At 49.9% G+C, this 20,837-nt stretch overlaps 1 protein-coding gene across 2 annotated transcripts in view; it reads left to right on the plus strand.

Moving 5' to 3' along the window:
- Window positions 1-20,837, plus strand: part of PTPRA (protein tyrosine phosphatase receptor type A) — a 130,644-nt gene that overhangs the window by 90,943 nt on the left and 18,864 nt on the right. Inside the window, exons 1-4 of one of the 2 annotated variants that reach the window (XM_082050211.1) lie at window positions 4,577-4,713; window positions 13,228-13,306; window positions 13,705-14,070; window positions 16,804-16,821. In XM_082050211.1, coding sequence (XP_081906337.1) covers window positions 13,234-13,306; window positions 13,705-14,070; window positions 16,804-16,821 — 457 coding nt within the window. In that variant the 5' untranslated portion in view covers window positions 4,577-4,713; window positions 13,228-13,233. Of the gene's footprint in view, window positions 1-4,576; window positions 4,714-13,227; window positions 13,307-13,704; window positions 14,071-16,803; window positions 16,822-20,837 lie in introns of those variants that run through there. The other variant, XM_082050210.1, reaches the window with a different exon arrangement.

Genomic DNA, 20,837 nt, shown 5'->3' on the forward strand with positions numbered 1-20,837 from the left:
CTGGTGGCTTCTTTGGGCCACCATGGCTCTGGTGTCCCCTTACCTGACCTTCTGCACTGTGGCACCTTGCTGGGGCTGTCACCATGGCTCTGCTGGTCCTGTGGTCACTCTTGACCACTTTTCTGCTGGAAACCCTTGCTGCAAAGCCAACAGCTGTGTTTAGCAAGGAGGACACCATGACCAAACCCAGTTCTTTCCATATGACCACTGAGGAAGGGGATTTCTCCACCAAACCCCATAAGCAAGTGCCAATCCCTTGGCTAAGGATGTAGAAATCATACGGAGCCCTGCAGTTGCTTTTGGGTTGATTTCACAAGAGAAATCTTTGCGGTTTGGGCTGGGGCTTTCCTTGAGAGGACACTCCAGTTGGACGTTCCCAACATCTGCACCACAGCTGCATGGGCGAGGTGGCCAGCATCTCCATGGACCTCTTTCCTCTGGCAGAGCTTGCTCCTCCATCTTCTCCGGCTTTCCTCTTGCCACGCTGATAGCGGCACCATCCAGCCCTGTGCACGGATCATTCCCAGCAGCCAAGCTTGTGAACGTCTTCACCGTCAGCGCTGCGATAACCTCGAGGTTTCACCGTGGAGGCCTTTGGTCATGGTTCACCTCCCGCCCTTGCTGGACCAAGATGACCAAATTCACTGCAGTTCAGTATCTCTAATTTTCATGAGAGAATGCATTGATAGAACTGGCGACATCTTGAATAATCGGTCCTATGGAGTGCTTGTCTTGATGTCCTTTACCGTTTTAGAGTTCTCTGTTTAGGAAGCCGTGCATACGATCCACTACGCTCTTCTGCACCTAGAAAGAAAAGACAGAGTTGATCTGTCCATCCATATGAGACTTTTCAGCAGGGCCTGTTGTGACAGGACAAGGGGTGATGGTTTTAAACTAAAGGAGGGAGATTCAGGCTGGACATGAGGAAGAAATTGTTGTCCCTGAGGGTGGTGAGAGCCTGGCCCAGGTTGGGCAGAGAGGTGGTGGATGAACCATCCCTGGAGACATCCCAGGCCAGGCTGGACGGGGCTCTGAGCAACCTGAGCTGGTGAAGATGTCCCTGCTCATGGCAGGGGGGGCACTGGGGGAGCTGGGAAGGTCCCTTCAACCCAAACTGTTCTGTAATTCTGTGATCTCAGGACTGCAGAGGTTGGAGCATCACCTGCTGCAAACACAAGTGTGCTCCAGCTGTTGGCTTTGCTTTGAAGTCCCCTACGTGATATTCAGATTAAAGTCCTCTACGTGATATTCAGATTTTAAATGCTACCCTTGAGGGAAAACCACACTGGGGCTGGGTGTCACCTTATTTTCCTCTATCCGAGTCCTAATTCTTCCCTGTTTTTTCACATAGGGTGGCACCGGGATACCCGGCTGTGCCCCAAATAAAAGGGCTGATTTCAACCTTAGCAACAGGGTAGTTTTGTTTAGACTGTATTTATTCTCCTGTGAGAGTCATTGTTCTCTCCCGTGCCTTGACCATTTTGAAGGCTGGTGATAAAAGCCCTTGCTGACGATAATACGGTTGAGTTCAGCCTTTTGTTGGGGAGATTAAAATAGAGAATGAATAGTGAATAACATGGGAGGGCTAAAAGTTAATCGTCCCAGGCTGTTCAGTCACTTTAAGGATAAGAAAATGCATTTTATTTTATTTTTTTTTTAAAACTACTGAGCATTATTCTATATATTCTATAAGGTCTTGTGTTGCTATATAGGGGAGCTGCAGGGGCTCATGCCCCCCCTGTTGTTTAAGACTGCGGTCATTTCAATTTGTGCAAAGTTGTGTCAGCAGGAAAATAGGTTTATTATGGTGACATTAGGTTTATGATAGCTTTTTAATAGCAATACTATATATAAAATGTAATTGTTTCATGATACTAGGTTTATAATAAGTTTATGGCTATACATATAAAAATATATAAATGTATTTCACAAGTTTATAGCAGTGGCAATGATAGGAGGTGCCCTTCTTGTTGGTCTGACTCTAAGACTTGTGTCTACAGCATCACTTTGTCTTGAGTGAGGACACCCTTGTTGGAAAATAGATGGAAAAATAAAAGATGGGTGGAAAATTCTAGATGGAAACCAGAGATGGAAAGTGGAAATCGAGCCACCAGAGGCAGAATTGGGTCCTTTTTCAGGAGCGTGGGATGATGAGAGGAAATATTTGGGAGCCTGATCTACTGGAAATGCCAAGAGCCTGAATGATAACGGGGATCACCCCAAAACCGCTGGGATATTTATGGTCCTGGTGAAGTTCCCGCTCGCATGGGTGTCTTGAAAAGCTTCGCATCCCTCCTTTCAAACAGTCTCTGCAGCCGCTCGTACCTGCAGTCCCCATAATTGGCAATAATTTTCCTTAATTGCTCACAAAAGCAGATGTTCTCTCTGTGGCCGCACCGAACGGGCTTATGCTCTACTACATACATGAGCACACGGCATTAAAGGACTAATTCCTGTAAATAAGCCTATTAAGAGGTTAGAATTAATGCCTCCAACTAAACCATCCATGGCAGCTGGATCCCACTGGTTTTATTCATTTGTTATTTGTGACATGACAATCCCTGTCTGCTCGGGACTGCGATGCCCTCACGCTCAACCCGTTGATCTTACGTTGTGGTGGGTGGATGTCTTAGTGTATGAGATCAGCCCTTTGTGTTGTTTCCACTTCATAAATCACATTTATAGGTAATTAACGCTACACCTACCATATCGGGCTGCACTTGGCTGGTGGGTGCTGGGGATGTCAAGTCCCCATAGCTTGTGTGACAGGGAGAGCACAGCCCTGCAGCATGCACAGGCCTCTTATATCTGGATGGATAGATAGATAGATAGATAGATAGATAGATAGATAGATAGATAGATAGAAAGAATGTTTTTTCCTCCTGTTATATTTACTAATTCAGAAAGCAGGGGCTGGGATACTTTCTATAAATTGGGATGGCCTAAGAGTGGTTGTTCCTTTATTTTCTGGTAGGTCACATATGATCGTAAAATCATTTTGGTTGGAAAAGACCTTCAAGATCATGGAGTCCAACCATTCCCCACCCCTGGCACTGACCTGAGAACCTCATCTCTGTCTGTCCAGCCCTCCAGGGATGGTTTATTATGGACTCCACCATATAGCGGACTCCACCACTGCCCTGGGCAGCCTGTTCCAATGCCCAACAACCCTTTGGGGAAGAAATTGTTCCCCAGATCCAACCTCAACCTCCCCTGGCGCAACTTGAGGCCGTTTCCTCTGCTCCTGGCGCTTGTTCCTGGGGAGCAGAGCCCGACCCCCCTGGCTCCAAGCTCCTTTCAGGCAGTTCAGAGATCAGAAGGTCTCCCCCCAGCTCCTGTTCTCCAGGCTGAACATTTTACAAGGGAGACCTCTTCTCTCCCTCTTTTTTTGGCCGAAGAACTTTAGCTCGTTGTCCTGCAATCCACGCGCTGACACAAAGGGTGTAATGTCACAAGCCAGAAGTTCAGCTGTGGGTCTGGGTCAGGGCATCACAACCCAAGTCCTGCCCTTCCCCAGGACGACCCTGAGGCCATTTCTGAGCTCAGGGCACGGGTTTCACCAGCAATTTGGTTTGCACTGGGAATTTCAGCCTTTGCGTCCCCTCGGGAGGTGGCAGCTCCTCATCCTCACCTGAAGTCGAGCAACTGGGCTGTGCCCTGGATGATGGACAAATGCAGAGTCTGCCAGTATATAGTGAATATTATCAGCTATTAACTCAGTTTTGCTCCTTGACACCGCTTCTTTCTCACCATTTCATCCTCTTGGTATATTCATCATCAATGAGAATGGAATAATGAAGGCGTTTAGATAATCTGACTTTTTAAAGCAGCATCACTCTGGGTCTGCAGCTCCAGAAGTACCTGTCAGACCATTTTCCTTTCGCCTGGAAATACGCTCCACTATCTTATTTGTAGGTTATGTTGAAAAGCATTTGTGTCTGGCAGCACAACTGCTCCCAGTCAGACTTTTCAGCACAAGACGTGCCTCAAAATGCTTTTGGCACTCGAATAACAGAATGAGAGAGGAAAACGCTTGCGACTCCAGTTCCCCTCGTTTGCAAACCTCGTTTGTAGACCTCTCACAGCCACTGGTTAAACTGGGCTTTTGGTTTCATTCTGGCAAACTGCAACAAAAATGCAGTTAATGCGAGATGCAGGGGATGCATCTCCGACCCCGCTTGGGGTGGCACCGTTTGTACATCATCCTCGACCCTTTTTTTCCATTCTAATACATGCAAATATATGTAAAGAGTAAAGCCTGTTCCACCGAGTCTTGCACATTTGTTTAAAGAGAAGGAAAACAAGCTGAATTTACAGGGAATTTGCAAGCTGAATTTTAAAACCCATATCTAAAAAGACCCAAAGAGCAGCTGGCGGTCGCCAAGGCTGACCGAGGTGATGGTTTTTGGCATCTTTATTGTCGCTCGCAATCATCACATCGTTAATACGGAGCTTTTGGAGAACTGGAGTATGTCCTAATTAGCAGCCTCTGATTTATTTATTTAATTTTTTCCCCCTAGTTTCATAATCAGTGATCTCGGCTACACCACAAGTGTTACTGTGGCAACAGGGCTGAACTGAGCAGCGGTGCAGAATTACCGCAGGTAAACCGGGGATTTGAGGGATCCGCGGCACTTTGCGAGCCCCGGGGCTGCTCCGTGGGACGGGCTGGCTGCTCCCCGCACCCCACGAGTGGCGCGGGTGGATTTCAGGGTAAGCACAACCAGCGATTCAAGCTGCATGACCGAACGCATGCCTTTTAATTGGAGCTTAGCCTCTGTAATGAGCTTTTAAGGCTGTCGTGCGAACGATCCCCGCCGACACCTTTGTTTTAAGTAGGATGCTCTGAGCGCTTGCTGCTCCGACTCTCCAGCTTCTCGGCTCGATCTCAGCGTGGAGCTGGGAGTTCAGCTCAGTCCTGCAGAAAGCTCAGCTTTATTTTCTGTGGGTTTGTTTTGGTTCGCTCGCTCTCCAAAAAGCATCTCGTTAGGCAGGGATGTTGTTCATGCTTCATCCTGACTCCTCAATCACATGTAACCGGTCCTTTCAGTAGATGGTGTACGAACTGCACTCATGTTTTCTTTGTACACGTTACAAATGATGCTTGGGACAAAGAAGGGGACACCCTAAAAGCATAGAATCATTTTGGTTGCAAGAGACCCTTAAGATCATAGAGCCCAGCCATAAAATGGAATATTTAAAGAGATATATTCCTGTATGACTTCACTTGAAAAGAAAATACATATTAATTTGTTATTTTGAATAATGAGATGAAGCAGCTTCACTCAAGCCTTTTGGGCGATTGCTCTTTGCTTCCCAGCGCCACGTCGCAGCCGCGATGCCCGTCCCGCGGGGGAACGCGCCCCGGGACGGGTCAGGGAATCATCCATGGGGTCACAGAACACCAGGTTGGAAGGGACCACAAGCATTATTTTAGTTTTAATTTCCTCAGGAAGAGGTTTCACCTCCCTCTCCCCTTTGCAACGCAGCTCTGGCCGCCCCACCGACCCTCACCAGCCCCACCGCAGCGAAACGCTCCATTCCCATCACCTGCCTCATGGTCACGGCTCAACGTCCATCCTTCATCCTCATCCCCCCTGAGCCCACGGCTCCCTTGGGCTTAGCTCACCGCTCTCCTTTTCCTTGGCACTTCACCTTCTCTTGGCTTTTGCCTGGCCCACCTTGATGCTCCTTTAGGAGACCTTCTCCAGCTGGTTGTTCTCCATCGCTACAGGTCCAAGAACCTCTTCATCCCTTTCCGTCTCATAGAATCATAGAAAAATTTGGGTTGGAAGAGACCTTCAAAGCTTATCTAGTCCAAGCCCCTGCCATGACAGGGACATCTTCACCAGCTCAGGTTGCTCAGAGCCCCGTCCAGCCTGGCCTGGGATGTCTCCAGGGATGGTTCATCCACCACCTCTCTGCCCAACCTGGGCCAGGCTCTCACCACCCTCAGTGTCAATAATTAAACCCATCCTAATTGTGAGGGTTACTAGCAAAATTATTATTAGGAAAATCATCGGACGTATTTGTAGCTCTTCCCCTCCAAGGCGCTTGGGTGGCTTCTGGATGGTGACTCTGCTCGCAGTGTGGCCAGGAGAGCCCGTCCCTGCAGCTCGGTGGGCGAGGACCGGAGATCATCGCGTGTCACCGATCATAGATGTGCCACCGATCTGCCCTCGGCATATCAGGGATGCAACCCGCGTCTCCTGGAATTCATTATATACCCAGTAATTTATAATTAACTGTGGTATTAAAGGTTCTTTTATATATTTCTGAATGAATTAAACCCGTAATTCACTTAGGGAGTAAACAAAACTTTTTGGGAGCCTTTTTATGGTCGGTCAGGCTGAAGCGTGGGGATTTCCAATGTTTGGCAGCAGAGATAGGAAAGGAACATGGGGAACCTTCTTCCAAAGTCTGCCTGGGGAACACCTGATCCTCTCTACATCCCCTCGCGATGGTTTAACACACATTACTGCTCCCAGTGAGTGATTGAGAGCCTGTGTGATTGGCATGGGATAGACTTACATCTGGCTAAAGTTGACCTCCGGGAGAGAGACTGATCCTGGTTCAGGACAGCAGATTTTCTCATCATCCTAACAGTGGTGCCTATTTCTGGACACCCAGAACAGCAGGTGGAGGTAGGGTCAGGTTCCTTCCGTGCACGTATGATGATCTTGCTCTTTGAAAGGGGACCGTGCGTTCCTCTGTTGGACTGAGGGCCACAAAAATGATCCGAGGCTGGAACAGCTCTGCTGGGAGGACAGGCTGAGAGAGTTGGGGTGTTCAGCTGGAGAAGAGAAGCTCTGGGGAGACCTTAGTGCAGCCTTTCCGGACGTAAAAGGGGCCGAGAAGAAAAATGGGGACAGGGCCTGTAGCAACAGGATAGGGGGTGATGGTTTTAAACTGAAGGAGTGAGATTCAGGCTGGACATGGGAAAGAAATTGTTGGCCCTGAGGGTGGTGAGAGCCTGGCCCAGGTTGGGCAGAGAGGTGGTGGCTGAACCATCCCTGGAGACATCCCAGGCCAGGCTGGACGGGGCTCTGAGCAACCTGAGCTGGTGAAGATGTCCCTGTCATGGCAGGGGGGGCACTGGGGGAGCTGGGAAGGTCCCTTCAACCCAAGCCATGCCATGAGTAAATATCGAGGTGCAGGAAAACAGTGATTTGTTGAAGGCTGGACAGATGGAGAGAGCAAAACCCTGAGCCCACAGGCTCGTCCTCCTCCTCGTGCTCCATTCGTTGCCGCGGCTGTCACTTGTGTGGAAGCCACCTGTTTATGTGAAAGAGACAAAAAAACAGAAAAAAAATGAAGTGGATTTTCAGAACGATTGAATGGTTGTTGTGATTCATCTTCTCTGTTGAAGGGTGGAAAAGCAGAGGGTGGGGTGGGGGGATAATGTTCGGTGACACATCAAGGCCTCGTTTCAGCTTCGGAGACACATGCAAGGAATTAATCACTGCAACAAAACCCTTTTCCTTCCCTGAACTCAACGGCTCCTCTCCCTGCCATGACCAGAGACAACCTGCACCTCATTAGCCACCCCAATGCGATTCGGAGCCGAAGCAGCTCCTTGCAGGGTGGTAATGAAGCGAAGAAATCAATAAATGGCTTTGGAACCCACTGCGCGGCGCTTGGTCCCCAAGGGATTTCCCATAGGGGACCAGGCTTTGCTTTCCATCCTCATCGTTATTTTTACATCCTTCGCATCTCATCCAACACAAGCAAGGGGAACCCGCTGCCGGCAAAATAGTTGTGCCATGGGATGAGCTCCCCTCCACCGCACATCGCAGCTCCAGCGAGAGGCTGCAATAACCACAAACAGGATTTAAAAGGAGCCGGGAGCAGGGAGAGGAGACGGCAGGTTTGTTTTGAGCTGTGCTGGTGGCTTGCTGCCACCAAAATTAAAAAACAGACCTTTTTCCCCTTTCTTTATGCTCATGCACGCTCTCTTCCTACTGTGAGCTGCTTCAAAGCGCTGACCGGTGCAAACGCCAACCTTACTCCTATTTATGCCAGAAAACAAGAGGAAAACTGAACAATTTTCTATTTTTCGCTGCAGTTGGGGCCAGCACAAGGTAGTCGAGTGATCTCGGTCGAGCTGCTGTGTTTTAGCATCCCCCCACAGCAGCAGCGCTTTCTGGGGTCCCAGAAAACCAGGTGGAATTAAGGTCGTGTCTCCTCCTTGCACATAGAAAAGAGATTGTCTCATGTTCCAGGAGTTAGGAGCATGTCGGAGGTGGGGTAAATCCTGCCTTTGATTGTGGACGCCGGGTGAGATCTGGGCAGTTTGTGCAGCAATAATAAAAATTAATAACAATAATAATAATTGGTTGCTTTCTGGAAAGACGGGGAGGTGGTCCCGCAGCTGAACCCCCCTCCAGCAGCACACACAAACACCATTTTTAAGCCACTTATTATTTTATAAAGAGATTATTTCCTTCCCCCCCTCCTCCTCCAACAGCATCAATCATCTTGACAAAATCCGCTTATTTTAAAACATGCATCCCAGAGCCTAAAATCCAGCCTTTCCTATAGGAAGCTCCCAAGCAGCGTGTAGGGTAGTTCAATGCATATATACCATATATGTATAAATATATATATATATTATTCAGGTTTCTAACTGTGATTTTTGAAAAGGAAGGTTGAAAATGAAGACACGATGCCGAGCGTCCCAACCCGCCGGGGCAGCGGTGCCGAATCCGGCTCCTTTTCTGGTCGGCGGAGCCGGCGCCGTGACGTCAGGCTGTTTTTCTGCAGAGCTCGCAGGATGTCGCAGCCGGCCAAGAGCTGTGTTTATGTTGATAACATTACAAGTATTTCCTCTCCGTTTCCGAAACCAGCGGGGCGAGAGCCGAGGGGGAAGGGAGACTCGGGTTTCTCCGGCTTCGGGGTAGGACTCTGGAGGCCTTTTTATGTTCAGAAGCGGGTAACGCTGGAGTGCTGGCATTTATTTATCCTGCGTTTGGGAATCAGGAGCGTTTAATAGCTGGGAGCTGGGGCTTTTGCGTTTGCTCTCTCTGCTCCGGATCTGGATTTTGAAAGGTGATAAAGCGGCGCTGGCAGCTGGTCACAGGAGCAGCTCTTGCGATGCACTCGGGGCTGCCCGGCGTCCTGGTTCTTTTGATATTTGCAGTAATAAAGCCATAAAAACTGAGGATCCGCACGGACCGCCTTCTTCACGAAAATGGGGCAAGGCTTGCCAACCATTAATGCGATCTGCTCAAGGATCAATGAACTTATTAAACATAATATCAAGGGGGTTTTAAGGGCAGGCAGCCTTTGGTGTAATCCCTGCCGGCCCAGCGAAGGAGGGACCTGCACCCATGGTCAGACTCACTGGTCTTAAGGGTCTTTTCCAACCTAAATGATTCTACGATCATCTCACCATCCCAAAGGGGTTTTCCAGCTGATACCCCTGGCCGGTCCAGCGATCACGGTCGTGGAAATAAAACCAAGCTTGTTTATTATTGTACATGGGTTATTTCCCCATAACAGAGGGTGTAAAGAAAGGGAATTCAAAGTTTTTACTTATTTCCACCCACTGCTTTTGGTACCAAGGAAAAAATGTGTTGAGGATGAGGGACAAGACCTTTGGAGGCCAACAAGACATCCAGCTGTTGGACTTAGAGAGGGGGTGTGGGGTCAGTCTGTGTTAACCCATCCGTCTTTCCTTCCTTAACTTCTCAAAAGGGCTCCAGGGACCACAGATGGCAGAGGAGCCGGGTCCCCTTGTTCTGCCGCCCCTTTGCTGAGTGACCATGAGCAAGTCATCGCTGCCCTGGGATCTGATGCAAGAGCGGGAGCAGCCAGCTCGGAAAGATGCTTCGAGACATTAAAAAAGGCTTGGAAGAGATTAAGAGCTACGTGGTTCTAGGTTCTTAGGGGCATCGTTTAGAGGTGGACTTGGCAGTGGTAGCTTAATGGTTGGGCTCGATCTTGAAGGTCTTTTCCAACCAAAACAATTCTGTGATTCTGTGTGGTTTTCCAATGATCAATGAATTATGAGGCAGATGGTGAGGAGCAAGATCTCCATGTGAGGGGCCAGTAGGATGTCAGTGCAGTGGGAGCATCCCAGTTAGGGACTGGTTTGTCTGCTCTGGGGGCAAACTGCTGCCAAATGAATGGGATTCCAAGTGAATGGGAATCCCAAATGAATGGGATCCCAAATGAACATGATCCCAAATGAATGGGATGCCAAATCAATGGGAGTCCCAAGTGAATGGGATCCCAAATGGACAGGATCGCAAATAAATTAGGATCCCAAATGAACAGGTTCCCCAATGAATAGGAACTCTTGTTTGGAGAAGCGAGTTGGGAAAGAGGAAAGGAGCCACATCCACCCATGAGAATGGTGTTTCTGTGCAAATATTCATCAAAACACACCAAACGGTCACTTTTTCTCCTAATAATGTTTGCAGCAGAGCCAGGTCTTGACCTTGTGGTTGTTCCCAGCAAGGGAAGCTGTTGTGATGTTGAGACCTTGGCGCCTTCGTCAGCATCTCAGTGCCGCCGTGACCTTCCTTGGACATCCAGTGTGGGCTTGGGGACCTTCTGCCTTTGCACGTGGGTCCCATCCCATTGGGATGAGCACCCAACTCCTGTGGGTTTCTGCAGCGGGATGCTCGGACTATCTGTGCCTTGCAGCAAGATGCTTTCGTTCTCACCGGTGGTTCAGCTGCCTGTGCTTCCCAGTTGCTATTAAAGATGGGGAGGACATGAGGTTCCAGTATAAGTTGGGGAATGACCTATTAGAGAGCAGTGTAGGGGAAAGGGACGTGGGAGTCCTGGGGACAGCAGGGTGACCATGAGCCAGCACTGGGCCCTTGTGGCCAGGAAGCCAATGGTACCTGGGGTGGATTAGAAGGTGGGTGGTCAGTAGGTCAGAGAGGTTCTCCTGCCCCTCTGCTCTGCCCTGGGGAGACCACACCTGGAATCTTGTGTCCAGTTGTGGCCCCTCAGTTCCAGCAGGACAGGGAACTGCTGGAGAGAGTCCAGCGCAGCCACCAAGATGCTGAAGGGAGTGGAGCATCTCCTGTGTGAGGAAAGGCTGAGGGAGCTGGGGCTCTGGAGCTGGACAAGAGGACATTGAGGGGTGACTCATTCATGTTTACAGATATATAAAGGGTGAGTGTCAGGAGGATGGAGCCAGGCTCTTCTCAGTGGCAGCCAGTGATAGGACAAGGGGCAGTGGGTTCAAACTGGGACACAAGAGGTTCCACTTAAATATGAGAAGGAACTTGTTGGGGGTGAGGGTGGCAGAGCCTGGCCCAGGCTGCCCAGGGAGGTTGTGGAGTCTCCTTCTCTGCAGACATTCCAACCTGCCTGGACACCTTCCTGTGTAACCTCATCTGGGTGTTCCTGCTCCATGGGGGGATTGTACTGGATGAGCTTTCCAGGTCCCTTCCAACTCCTGACATTCTGTGGTTCTGTGAGCCCCCTTTCCCATGCTGAGGGGTTGGAAAAGCTCTTTGGTTAGGACCTTCTCAGGTCCTCAGCTTGGTGAGAGGCCTCAACAAGCTCTAGGAGTGGAGTGAGCCATCAAAACCCTTCCAGTTGTGGGATTCCCAGACATCCCACCCTGGAGCAGAGCCGCAGGGAGGCATTGTGGGACTAGCCCCACTCTCACCAGCGATGGGAGTACCGAATCGGTTCAGATTCATCCAGACAGATGTTTTATTAATAATCCAGTGGAAAGTTGGCTGCTCACACCAGTGGGACCCCTTGGAGAAAGCCCTGCCCGACTCGTGGAAAGAACCAAGGGAAAGCTCTTATCTCTGGAGCTTGGTTTCCTTCTGGTTCAGGGTTTGTCTGACCTTTTGGACACTGAGTAGGTTCAGTTTTGCCAGGTTTTCTTTTGGAGAGGAGGAAAAACATGTAAGCGGGTGGGAGGATACTCTTGGGTGGGGTGGGGAGGATCTTGTACTTCTGATACTGTTTGATGACTTCAGTGCTGTCCTTCTGCCTGGAGTTTGGGATGGGTCTAGACTGAAGCAGATTTAAATAAAATAGAATGAGAACAAACAACACAAGATGTATTTAAGGGGGGGAGAGACTTAGACTGCGTAGCGGGGAATAAAACCCTTTCTTGGCAGCGCGACGAGTTGACTTGGTGGTGAGATCTCGCAGCCTCCTCCCAGGAGATGCTGAAGATGCAGCTGGACGCGTGACAGAAGCCTGAAGGACAGGAGAGGGTCGGACGGCAGCTGCCGGCCGCTGGCACGGAGCGAAGCTGCCCCCTCTCTGGGCTCGTAGCAGATGCGAGATGCTGGCCCGACCTCGGGAGGCCCCGGGCGCTGGGACTTGGCAGCTTTGGGCTTTCTCTTGGCCAGGACGGTGACGTCTGACATCTCGCTGTCGTTTGCCTCAGCCTCTGGACCGGTGTCTGTTTGGGAGGAGATAACTGTGCTCATTTCTCAGGAGCGTTTTTGAGGTCTACAGAGGAAAGAAATCACCATAAAAACTTGGTATTTGAAAGGGCTGGGGCCTAAAGCCTGGGGGAGACAACTTCACTGAGGTCATCGGGCTGAAATTTTGCAGGATGTTTCCTGGGAAGAAACGTACAGTACAACGCACGTGCAGATGATCTCGGGTTATTATTCATGGGGATTTATGGCCATTTTGGATTAAGACTCCTTGCCATGGTCTTCACATCTTTTGCATTTCAGTTGGCTCAAAGTTGACTCATTTGCAGAGCGTTTTATGAACACATTATTCATTTCCTTTAAGAAATTATCCTAATTAGTTATCTTTGGTGCTCAGCTTCATAGCTTGTTCCTCTCATGCTCTCTCACAGTTTGCTCATTCCCTGTTTCATTTCTGGTCACTTTGCTGCTCCACCAGCCTGGGATCTCTTTGTGCACCATCCACAGAATGACAGAACAGTTTGGGTTGAAGGGACCTTCCCAGCTCCCCCAGTGCCCCCCCTGCCATGAGCAGGGACATCTTCACCAGCTCAGGTTGCTCAGAGCCCCGTCCAGCCTGGCCTGGGATGTCTCCAGGGATGGTTCATCCACCACCTGTCTGGCCAACCTGGGCCAGGCTCTCACCACCCTCCAGTCACGAACATCTGGACATTTGTCCCCTGCAGGGACTCCAGCCCCACGTCCACTCCTCCCTTCCAGCTCCACACACCCCAGATGCGCAGCGGCGCCCCCGGTTTGTATTATTTTGTGATGATGTTGCGCCAGGGTTTCAACAACTGTTCTCTGCTCTCTTCCCCAGGTCAACATGGATTTGTGGTTCTTTCTCCTTTTGCTCGGAAGTGGCCTGATATGCATAGGTGCTAACAACGTGACGACAGGTAAACTATGCTCATTGTCTTTTTTGTCCCTAAACCATCGTTAGGATCACAGGAGTAAGTGCTCACATGCTCACTGGATTCTTGCTTCTGCCCTGCGCTTCGTTGTAGTATAAAGTGTCAAAAAGAGGACGATGGGCTGGAGGTGCTTATAAATCAATCTAAACATTGATCCTCTCTTACAGGGTCTTTAATCTTTGTAGCTCCTCGATATCATAATATATATTCAATTACCTGTTTTTATAGGGTGTGCATCACTGTGCTGTGCAAAGCGTTCCCAAAATATGGCACTTTTTGGCTGTTTTTAGTTACACGAATCTCACGAATCTCCAGCATCTAAACTCTCCAGTGCTGAAGGAAAGTATCTCATGGAGGTTCCCTTGTGCTTTCTCCTCTTGCAGAGCCACCCAGGACAGCACCCACCTCCCCCAGGAGCCCCACCAAAGCTCCCACAGCACGTCCTGAGGATGGGACGACGACCACGAGCGCCAACACCCTCAACGTTAGCACCCCAGTGACTGTCGCTACCCTGGCGCCAAAGCCACCCACAACCACAGCCGCCGGGATGTCCCCCAACGCCACCACCCTCAGCCTCAACACCTCCACCCTGGGGACAACTGTCCCTGTGCCACCAGCCACCTCCCCGCTCCCCAGCCTGACGTCCCCTGCTCCCCGCACCGCTCTCCCCAGCACGGAAGCGGAGACAACGGAGAGGAATTTCAGCGCGACGGTGACCACGCAGGAGACCTCGTCCGCTGCCCACAATGGTAGGCATGTCCTCCACCTTCTTCTCCTCCAGGCCACCCCTGCCCATGGGTTTGTTTCTTTGCTCTTCTTTTGTTTTGCTGAACAAAAGGGAATGAGAAGACACTCGGGGGCAAATTCCACAGGGATAACGAAATAATATAACTCCCCAAAGAGACCAGATCAGATGAGATTTATCCTGCTGAAGGTTTGGGCTCCTTGCCAAGACACTGGGGCACCAGAAACCCTCGGATCTCCTTCCACTTTTGTCACAGATTAATTTCATCGCTTTTTGTGGTTTCCGGAGCATGAAATGGGGCTGGTGCTGTGCAGCTCCCAGGTGCTGGCTGAAAAGTTGATCTGTAACGAGTTTGTGCGGACAATAAATCACTTGGGGTTGCCGCTCAGCTGCAGAGCTTGGCTTAGCCAGATGTTTCTGCATTTATTTGTATTTTGGTAGCCACCGTCCTGCTTTTTGGCACTGTACAAGCACATGCACGCCAAGACAGGCCCGGTCCCAAAGGATTTAAGGCTTAGACTAGAGCTGGCCAACCAAGGGGTGAGATCCAGCTCCTGGGAAAAGCTGCTAAATTGGTTAATTATCCAAAATTAGCCAAGCTGGGGATGAAGGACGATGTGGTAGGACGGTGCTGGCCCATCTGGTGGAGTAATCTGTACCCTCCAGCCGATGGCTGCCAAACTGCCTGCAGACACAAGCTGCACGTGGTTTGATAAACCATCTGAAGGTGCTTTCGCTCTGCTGTGGTGAGCACCAGGAGCAATGTGGTGAGACCTTATTGAGCAGAGTATTCCATGTGCTGGATGTCTCAGTCTGGCATATACCGATGCATCTGATGTTGGGGTGGATGAACCATCCCTGGAGACATCCCAGGCCAGGCTGGACGGGGCTCTGAGCAACCTGAGCTGGTGAAAATGTCCCTGCTCATGGCAGGGGTGGCACTGGGGGAGCTTTGAAGGTCCCTTCAACCCAAACCATTCTGCAGCTCTATGCTTACATTATCAGTTTTTTCCGTTACTTGGGCTACTTTCATCTTTGAAAGATCTGGATGAACAGGAGTTACCTCTCTTGCCATCCTGCTCTCATTCCCTTCTTGGCACATCATAAAACTGCCCCTAACGATGTAGTTTGGCTGCTCAGCATTAGTTAAGAGCAAAAATCAGACAAAAAGAAGCTGAGGTGACCAAAAATCTGAGCTGATCCGTGATTCTTCAGCCACAATTCGCCCATTGCTGGTTGAGACCCAGATTTGATGCTCTGTGCCTCTGAGTTGCAACAATTACATAGCAGTGCCTGCCAGAGGTCACAGAATCACAGAATAGTTTGGGTTGAAGGCACCTTCCCAGGTCCCCCAGTGCCCCCCCTGCCATGAGCAGGGACATCTTCACCAGCTCAGGCTGCTCAGAGCCCCGTCCAGCCTGGCAGCGCAGGATTTAGTGGAAAAAACAGAATGGGAAACTTGATGGTGGCGTAGAAAAGACCGAAAGAGGACAAGTCTGGAGTTAACGTGGGGAAATGTCAAGTGTACGTTCCTTGAGAGCAAATTTCGAAGAGACATTGGGTGCTGGGGGTCTCCTCGCTGGGAATGTTTGGAAACTGCAGCCCCTGAAGCTGCAGTGAAGTTGTTTTTGCCATCAATGTAGGAAGGGATGTGGCCAAAGGAAGTTTGCAACCCAGCTTCCTTAGCATCCTGCCATCCCCGAGCTCATCCAGCTTCCTTTCAAACACAAACCCTCAAGGCTTTTGTGCAGAGTGAAAGAGTCCGGAGTAACCTCAGATATGCACATGGTGCAAGTTTAGAGTAAACATCACCTTCAGTGGGAGAGATGGAGGCAAAAGCCTTAATTACTGTGAAGATCTGGATTTTGTAATATGATGTCTGCTGCTAGGGGACTGAATTCATCATTTTTGTGTCTTTCCTACTTCTTTTTGTGACTCGAGTCACTGTTTTGGGTGAATCCCTTGGTGTGCGCTGTGACTCGTTGGCCATTGCACCATCGGGGCCAGATGTGGCTCCTCAATCAGTGTCAGTCCCGGGAACAAATGACCAGACCTGATTCTTTCTTTGTTTCAAGTCATTTGTCAAGGAGCACAATTAGTTTTAGGGCTTCCCTTGCTGTTAATGGGAAATTTGGATCTCGGTCACAGAAGAATTAAGTGATGCTCAGGAGAGGGACAGAGGCGGAAGGTGCCGTAGCAATTACATGTTGTACAAGCAGTTCCTGCTTCTCCCAACCTCCCAAGATTGTCCTCAACCCTGTTCTACAGCTCTTCACATGTAAAACAGCACACAGAGGCTCTGCTGGGATGCTCGTGGTCCCCATCCCTCCGCCCAGCTGCTCTTAATTGAACTCTTGGCTCAGCCACTCTTGCACAAGTGTCACCTCTTAATATTTAAGTGCTAATGAATTACACCAGTGACTTGCTGGTTATAGGCTTAAACAAAGCGTGTTAGCAATTGAGAGCAGTAGGTTTTGCTTATCGATGTTATAACTTGGCTTCAGCTCCCTGCTCTGCTGATAAAAAGTTGCTTTTTATTCCTTTTTCCTTCTCGCTAAGGGAAGGTTGAAACTCTTTTTTAACATCCTGGCTTTGTAGCTGGTGTTTTAAAGGGAAGATTTACACAAAGGTGATGAGAGTTACTAAATTTGTTACTGTCTTGTTCTTTGATCCTCCCTGACTTATTAAAATGTATATTTCTTTGTTGCTAAGATACTTTTGTTTTCTTTTTCTGCAGGTAACTCTGACAGAAGAGGTAAGAATTTTATGTTTCATTGCTCTTCAGTCAAGCCCTCAATAAAGATATTTCCATAAGTATTCTGCTATTAGATACCTCTCCTTATGACAATTCTAAACTTGCTTTTACAAAGCAAATCAGGTGACACACTGATGTCTTAATCTGTGTTGGGCTCTACGTACTAATTCGTACTTGTCCTATAAGATACAACAGGTTCCTGCTGAACGCTCTGAAAATACCAGCATTACCATCCCTAGACTTGGATGACCAAAGTCTAAGAAGCCATTCAGGAAATGTCTTTCCTTTTTTGCTTGTGAATTGTGTTTATTGACTGTGACCTACCCTGTTTGATCCGGACCCATTTTGCAAATGATGCGAGTAATTATTATTCTTCTTAATTCTGTTGGCAAGCAGTAGCACAAGTGCATTTCTTGTCATATAAAACCACTTAGGTGCTTTCTTCCATCTCTTAGTTCTGAGAACTGACATTGCTACCAGAATATCTAAAATTACTCATTGCTTCAGCAGGGTGGGAGCAGGTGGAGCGGAGCTGCAGCTGCTCTGGTTGCTGCCTATAGAAATGAGCTTCCATTGTGTGTTCCCATCATTGCTCTGGTGGGTGTTTCACCTTTGTAAACTCCACAGCAGTTGACTTCCTGCTGCCCAGTGTACTGAACATGCACTGGAGAATTATAGAATAGAATTGTGTCGTGGTTTGGGTTGAAAGGGACCTTCCAAGGTCACCCAGTGCCCCCCTGCCATGAGCAGGGACATCTTCACCAGCTCAGGGTGCTCAGAGCCCCGTCCAGCCTGGCCTGGGATGTCTCCAGGGATGGTTCAGCCACCACCTCTCTGCCCAACCTGGGCCAGGCTCTCACCACCCTCAGTGTTAAAAACTCCTTCCTCATGCCCAGCCTGAATCTCCCTCCTTTAGTTTAAAACCGTCACCCCTTGTTCTGTCACTACAGGCCCTGCTCAAAAGTCCGTCTCCATGTTTCTTATTGGCCCCTTTTAAGTTTGGAAAGGCTGCACTAAGGTCTCCCCGGAGCTTCTCTTCTCCAGCTGAACACCCCAACTCTCTCAGCCTGTCCCCCAGCAGAGCTGTTCCAGCCTCGGGTCATTCCTGTGGCTCCTCTGGCCCCTCTCCAGCAGGTCCATGTGTGTCCTGTGCTGAGGACCCAGAGCTGGACCAGCACTGCAGGGGGGTCTCAGCAGAGCGGAGCAGAGGGGCAGAATCCCCTCCCTCCACCTGCTGCCCACGGGGCTGGGGATGCAGCCCAGGATACGATTTGGCTTCTGGGCTGCAAGCGCACGTTGTGGCTCATGTCCCATCTTCCACCCCAGCACCCCCAAGTCCTTCTCCTGGGGGCTGCTCCAAATCCCTCCATCCCCAGCCGGTGTTGATACCTGTGTTGTCCTGACCCAGGTGCAGGACCTTGCACTTGGCCTTGTTGAACCTCATGAGAGTACAGTGGAGCTCTGGCCTTTTCCAAGCAAAATATGTGCATGTGAGCGACACAGTCCCGAGGGAGCGATTAAAGGTGTTTTGTGAACACGCTGGTTTATCCTGAGCTGCAGTGTCTGGGGTGGCTTCTTCTTCCACCTCCCGAACACGCCTGGAAAGGAAATATTGCAGGATAAAAAGCAAGGATTGAATCAGGGGTCTGCTCCTGCGGGACCTTTGTGATGTTTGCAGGGAACGTAGCTGCTATGTGGTTTAAACCTCCCTTGGCATCTCAGAGATTTAAGCTCTTGCTGCTGCTATGCTCTCCCTCTGCAACCATTTTGGAGGATTTGCTTTGCCAGGAGTTCCGTATCTCATGTCCTGGGGGTTTTATTTGAGAAATACTGACCCTACGTCTTTGCTTCCATTTCTTTTACTCCCATTTTTTTGCTTGTGGTCGCACAGTTTCTTGTCCGCTTGATTTGTGTCCTGTTTAGTGGGCAGGAGCTGCCAGCGATGAGCGAGGACGGCTCCTCAGCCCTGTCCCTCTGCCAGGTGGCTGTACCCAGGTCTGTGTCATGTATAGGAGACAGCCTATAGACCGCTATATAGCGCCTCTACCTACAGTTGGAGACTTATCTCGAGACCAGAAGGTGATTTGCTGGCTCCTCAGAGGTGCCAAGATAAGATTTCAGCATCCTGATGCCTCCTGGGCTCCGGACCGTGGTGGATGCTCCCAGGGAAGCCAAGGGCCGAGTTCTTCTCTCTTCTCCAAGCGAATTATGTGTGTAAAACCCCCGGGGCCGATCTTGAGCAGGACGGGAGCTTGTGGGGGGGTTGGCACCGCTCACCAGGGGTGGAGGGACCAGCCAGGGACCCTCCAGCTTGTTTCCTGCGTGGGTTTAGCTGGGTGGGCCGGCAGCACGGCAGCGGTTACTGCCCGCGGTGGAAAAGCTCTAACTCATCCCGCCACATGTGTCGAAAGAACGGCTGCAATAAAAAATAACAACCCCCTGGGCTCCCTGCATCCTGCTGCCAGAGGCACCCCCGCCAAAACCCTGCCCGTAAATCACGTCTCCTGCCAACCGATGCTGCCGCAGCAGCCTCAGCCCAGCTCAGCACCCGTTAGGCTGAGCTTAACTCCAGCCAAGGCAGGAAAAATGGTTCAGCAGTGCATAGTGGGGATATAACGCTGTGGGCTTTGGCAAAGCAGCTATGCATCCTCTCCTACAGCCAGGATGATGGTGATGGTTACGGTCGGAGGTCTCAACAAGAAGCACCTCAGAGAAGACACAAGGTTGGGCTAAGACGCTCCGTGGTCGCTTTGCCTTCCCCATCTTGCTTTTGGGAAGTCTCATGGTGGGTGATACCAAAGCTCACACAGTTATCGAGCATAGAAAGGCCTCCCAGTACATTCCTTGACTTTGTGCTGCTGGGCTGCGGGAGATGCCAACACGTGAGGACACTAGATGGAAAGAATAAAGACATGCAAGACCGGGAGGGTTTCATGTTTTTATTTGCCACAGCAGGTCCTTGCGTTCAAATAATTTTTGCACCTTTTAATACTTAAAAGGGGCTGATAAGAAAGATGGGGACAGACTTTTCAGCGGGGCCTGTTGTGATAGGACAAGGGGTGATGGTTTTAAACTAAAGGAGGGAGATTCAGGCTGGACATGAGGAGGAAATTGTTGTCCCTGAGGGTGGTGAGAGCCTGGCCCAGGTTGGCCAGAGAGGTGGTGGCTGAACCATCCCTGGAGACATCCCAGGCCAGGCTGGACAAAAATCTTATATTTGGGTCAGAATAACATTTCTAGACCTCACAACCACAGAGGAACAGATGCAGAAACTCAACCAGAGTGTGTCTCGGTAGCTCCATCATCAGAGATGGACAAGATAAATCCAACCTAAGAAAATCTGGCTGAGATTGCTGAGATGTGAAGGGGGAATCTGCCCTGGCAGGGAAATGGATGCGCAGAAGGTGGAAAGGGGGGTCGTGCCCTATAGTCTGGGGGGGCTGAGGCTTTTAGACACAGCACCATGGCCCAGACAGACTGAGCGAGCTGATGGACAATGGAAATACCCCAGCTGGCCTCGCTGCATCCTCATTTATCTGGAAAAAGTGCCCTTCGGGGTCGTTTTCCGATCTGGATAGCGTTGCTTGGCTTCCAACCCCATCTGGCTAATTTGCTTGCGCCAAACCCTGTTTCACTGACCTCCAGGGCAAGTTACAAATAGCTTATTTAACAAAAAACATAATAGCCTGTTGTGGGTCTCAGAGGATGGGAACATCTCAGATGTGCCTAATCTAAGGGTGTTTGCAAGGGAACTGTGCAGCACCTGCCCTTGAGAAGTGTCGCGATGGGTCGTCTGATGTCACCTCCTCCCCAAACTCAATCTTTCCAAGGGGAAAAAGCAGCAAAATCAGGACTATTTTTAAAATGTAGGGTCTGTGGGATCTTCCAAGTGCCACAGTTCTCACCTGTTTTTCCAAAAGGATCCCTATTGTGTTTGGCCAAACTCATGGACCTATTAGAAACTGCTCATATGGATCCTTATGTCTCAGGCAGAGACTTTGTAGATCCGTAGGTGA

This window comes from Streptopelia decaocto (genome assembly GCF_964273445.1).
Source record: "Streptopelia decaocto genome assembly, chromosome: 4".
NCBI classification, from domain to species: Eukaryota; Metazoa; Chordata; class Aves; order Columbiformes; family Columbidae; genus Streptopelia; species Streptopelia decaocto.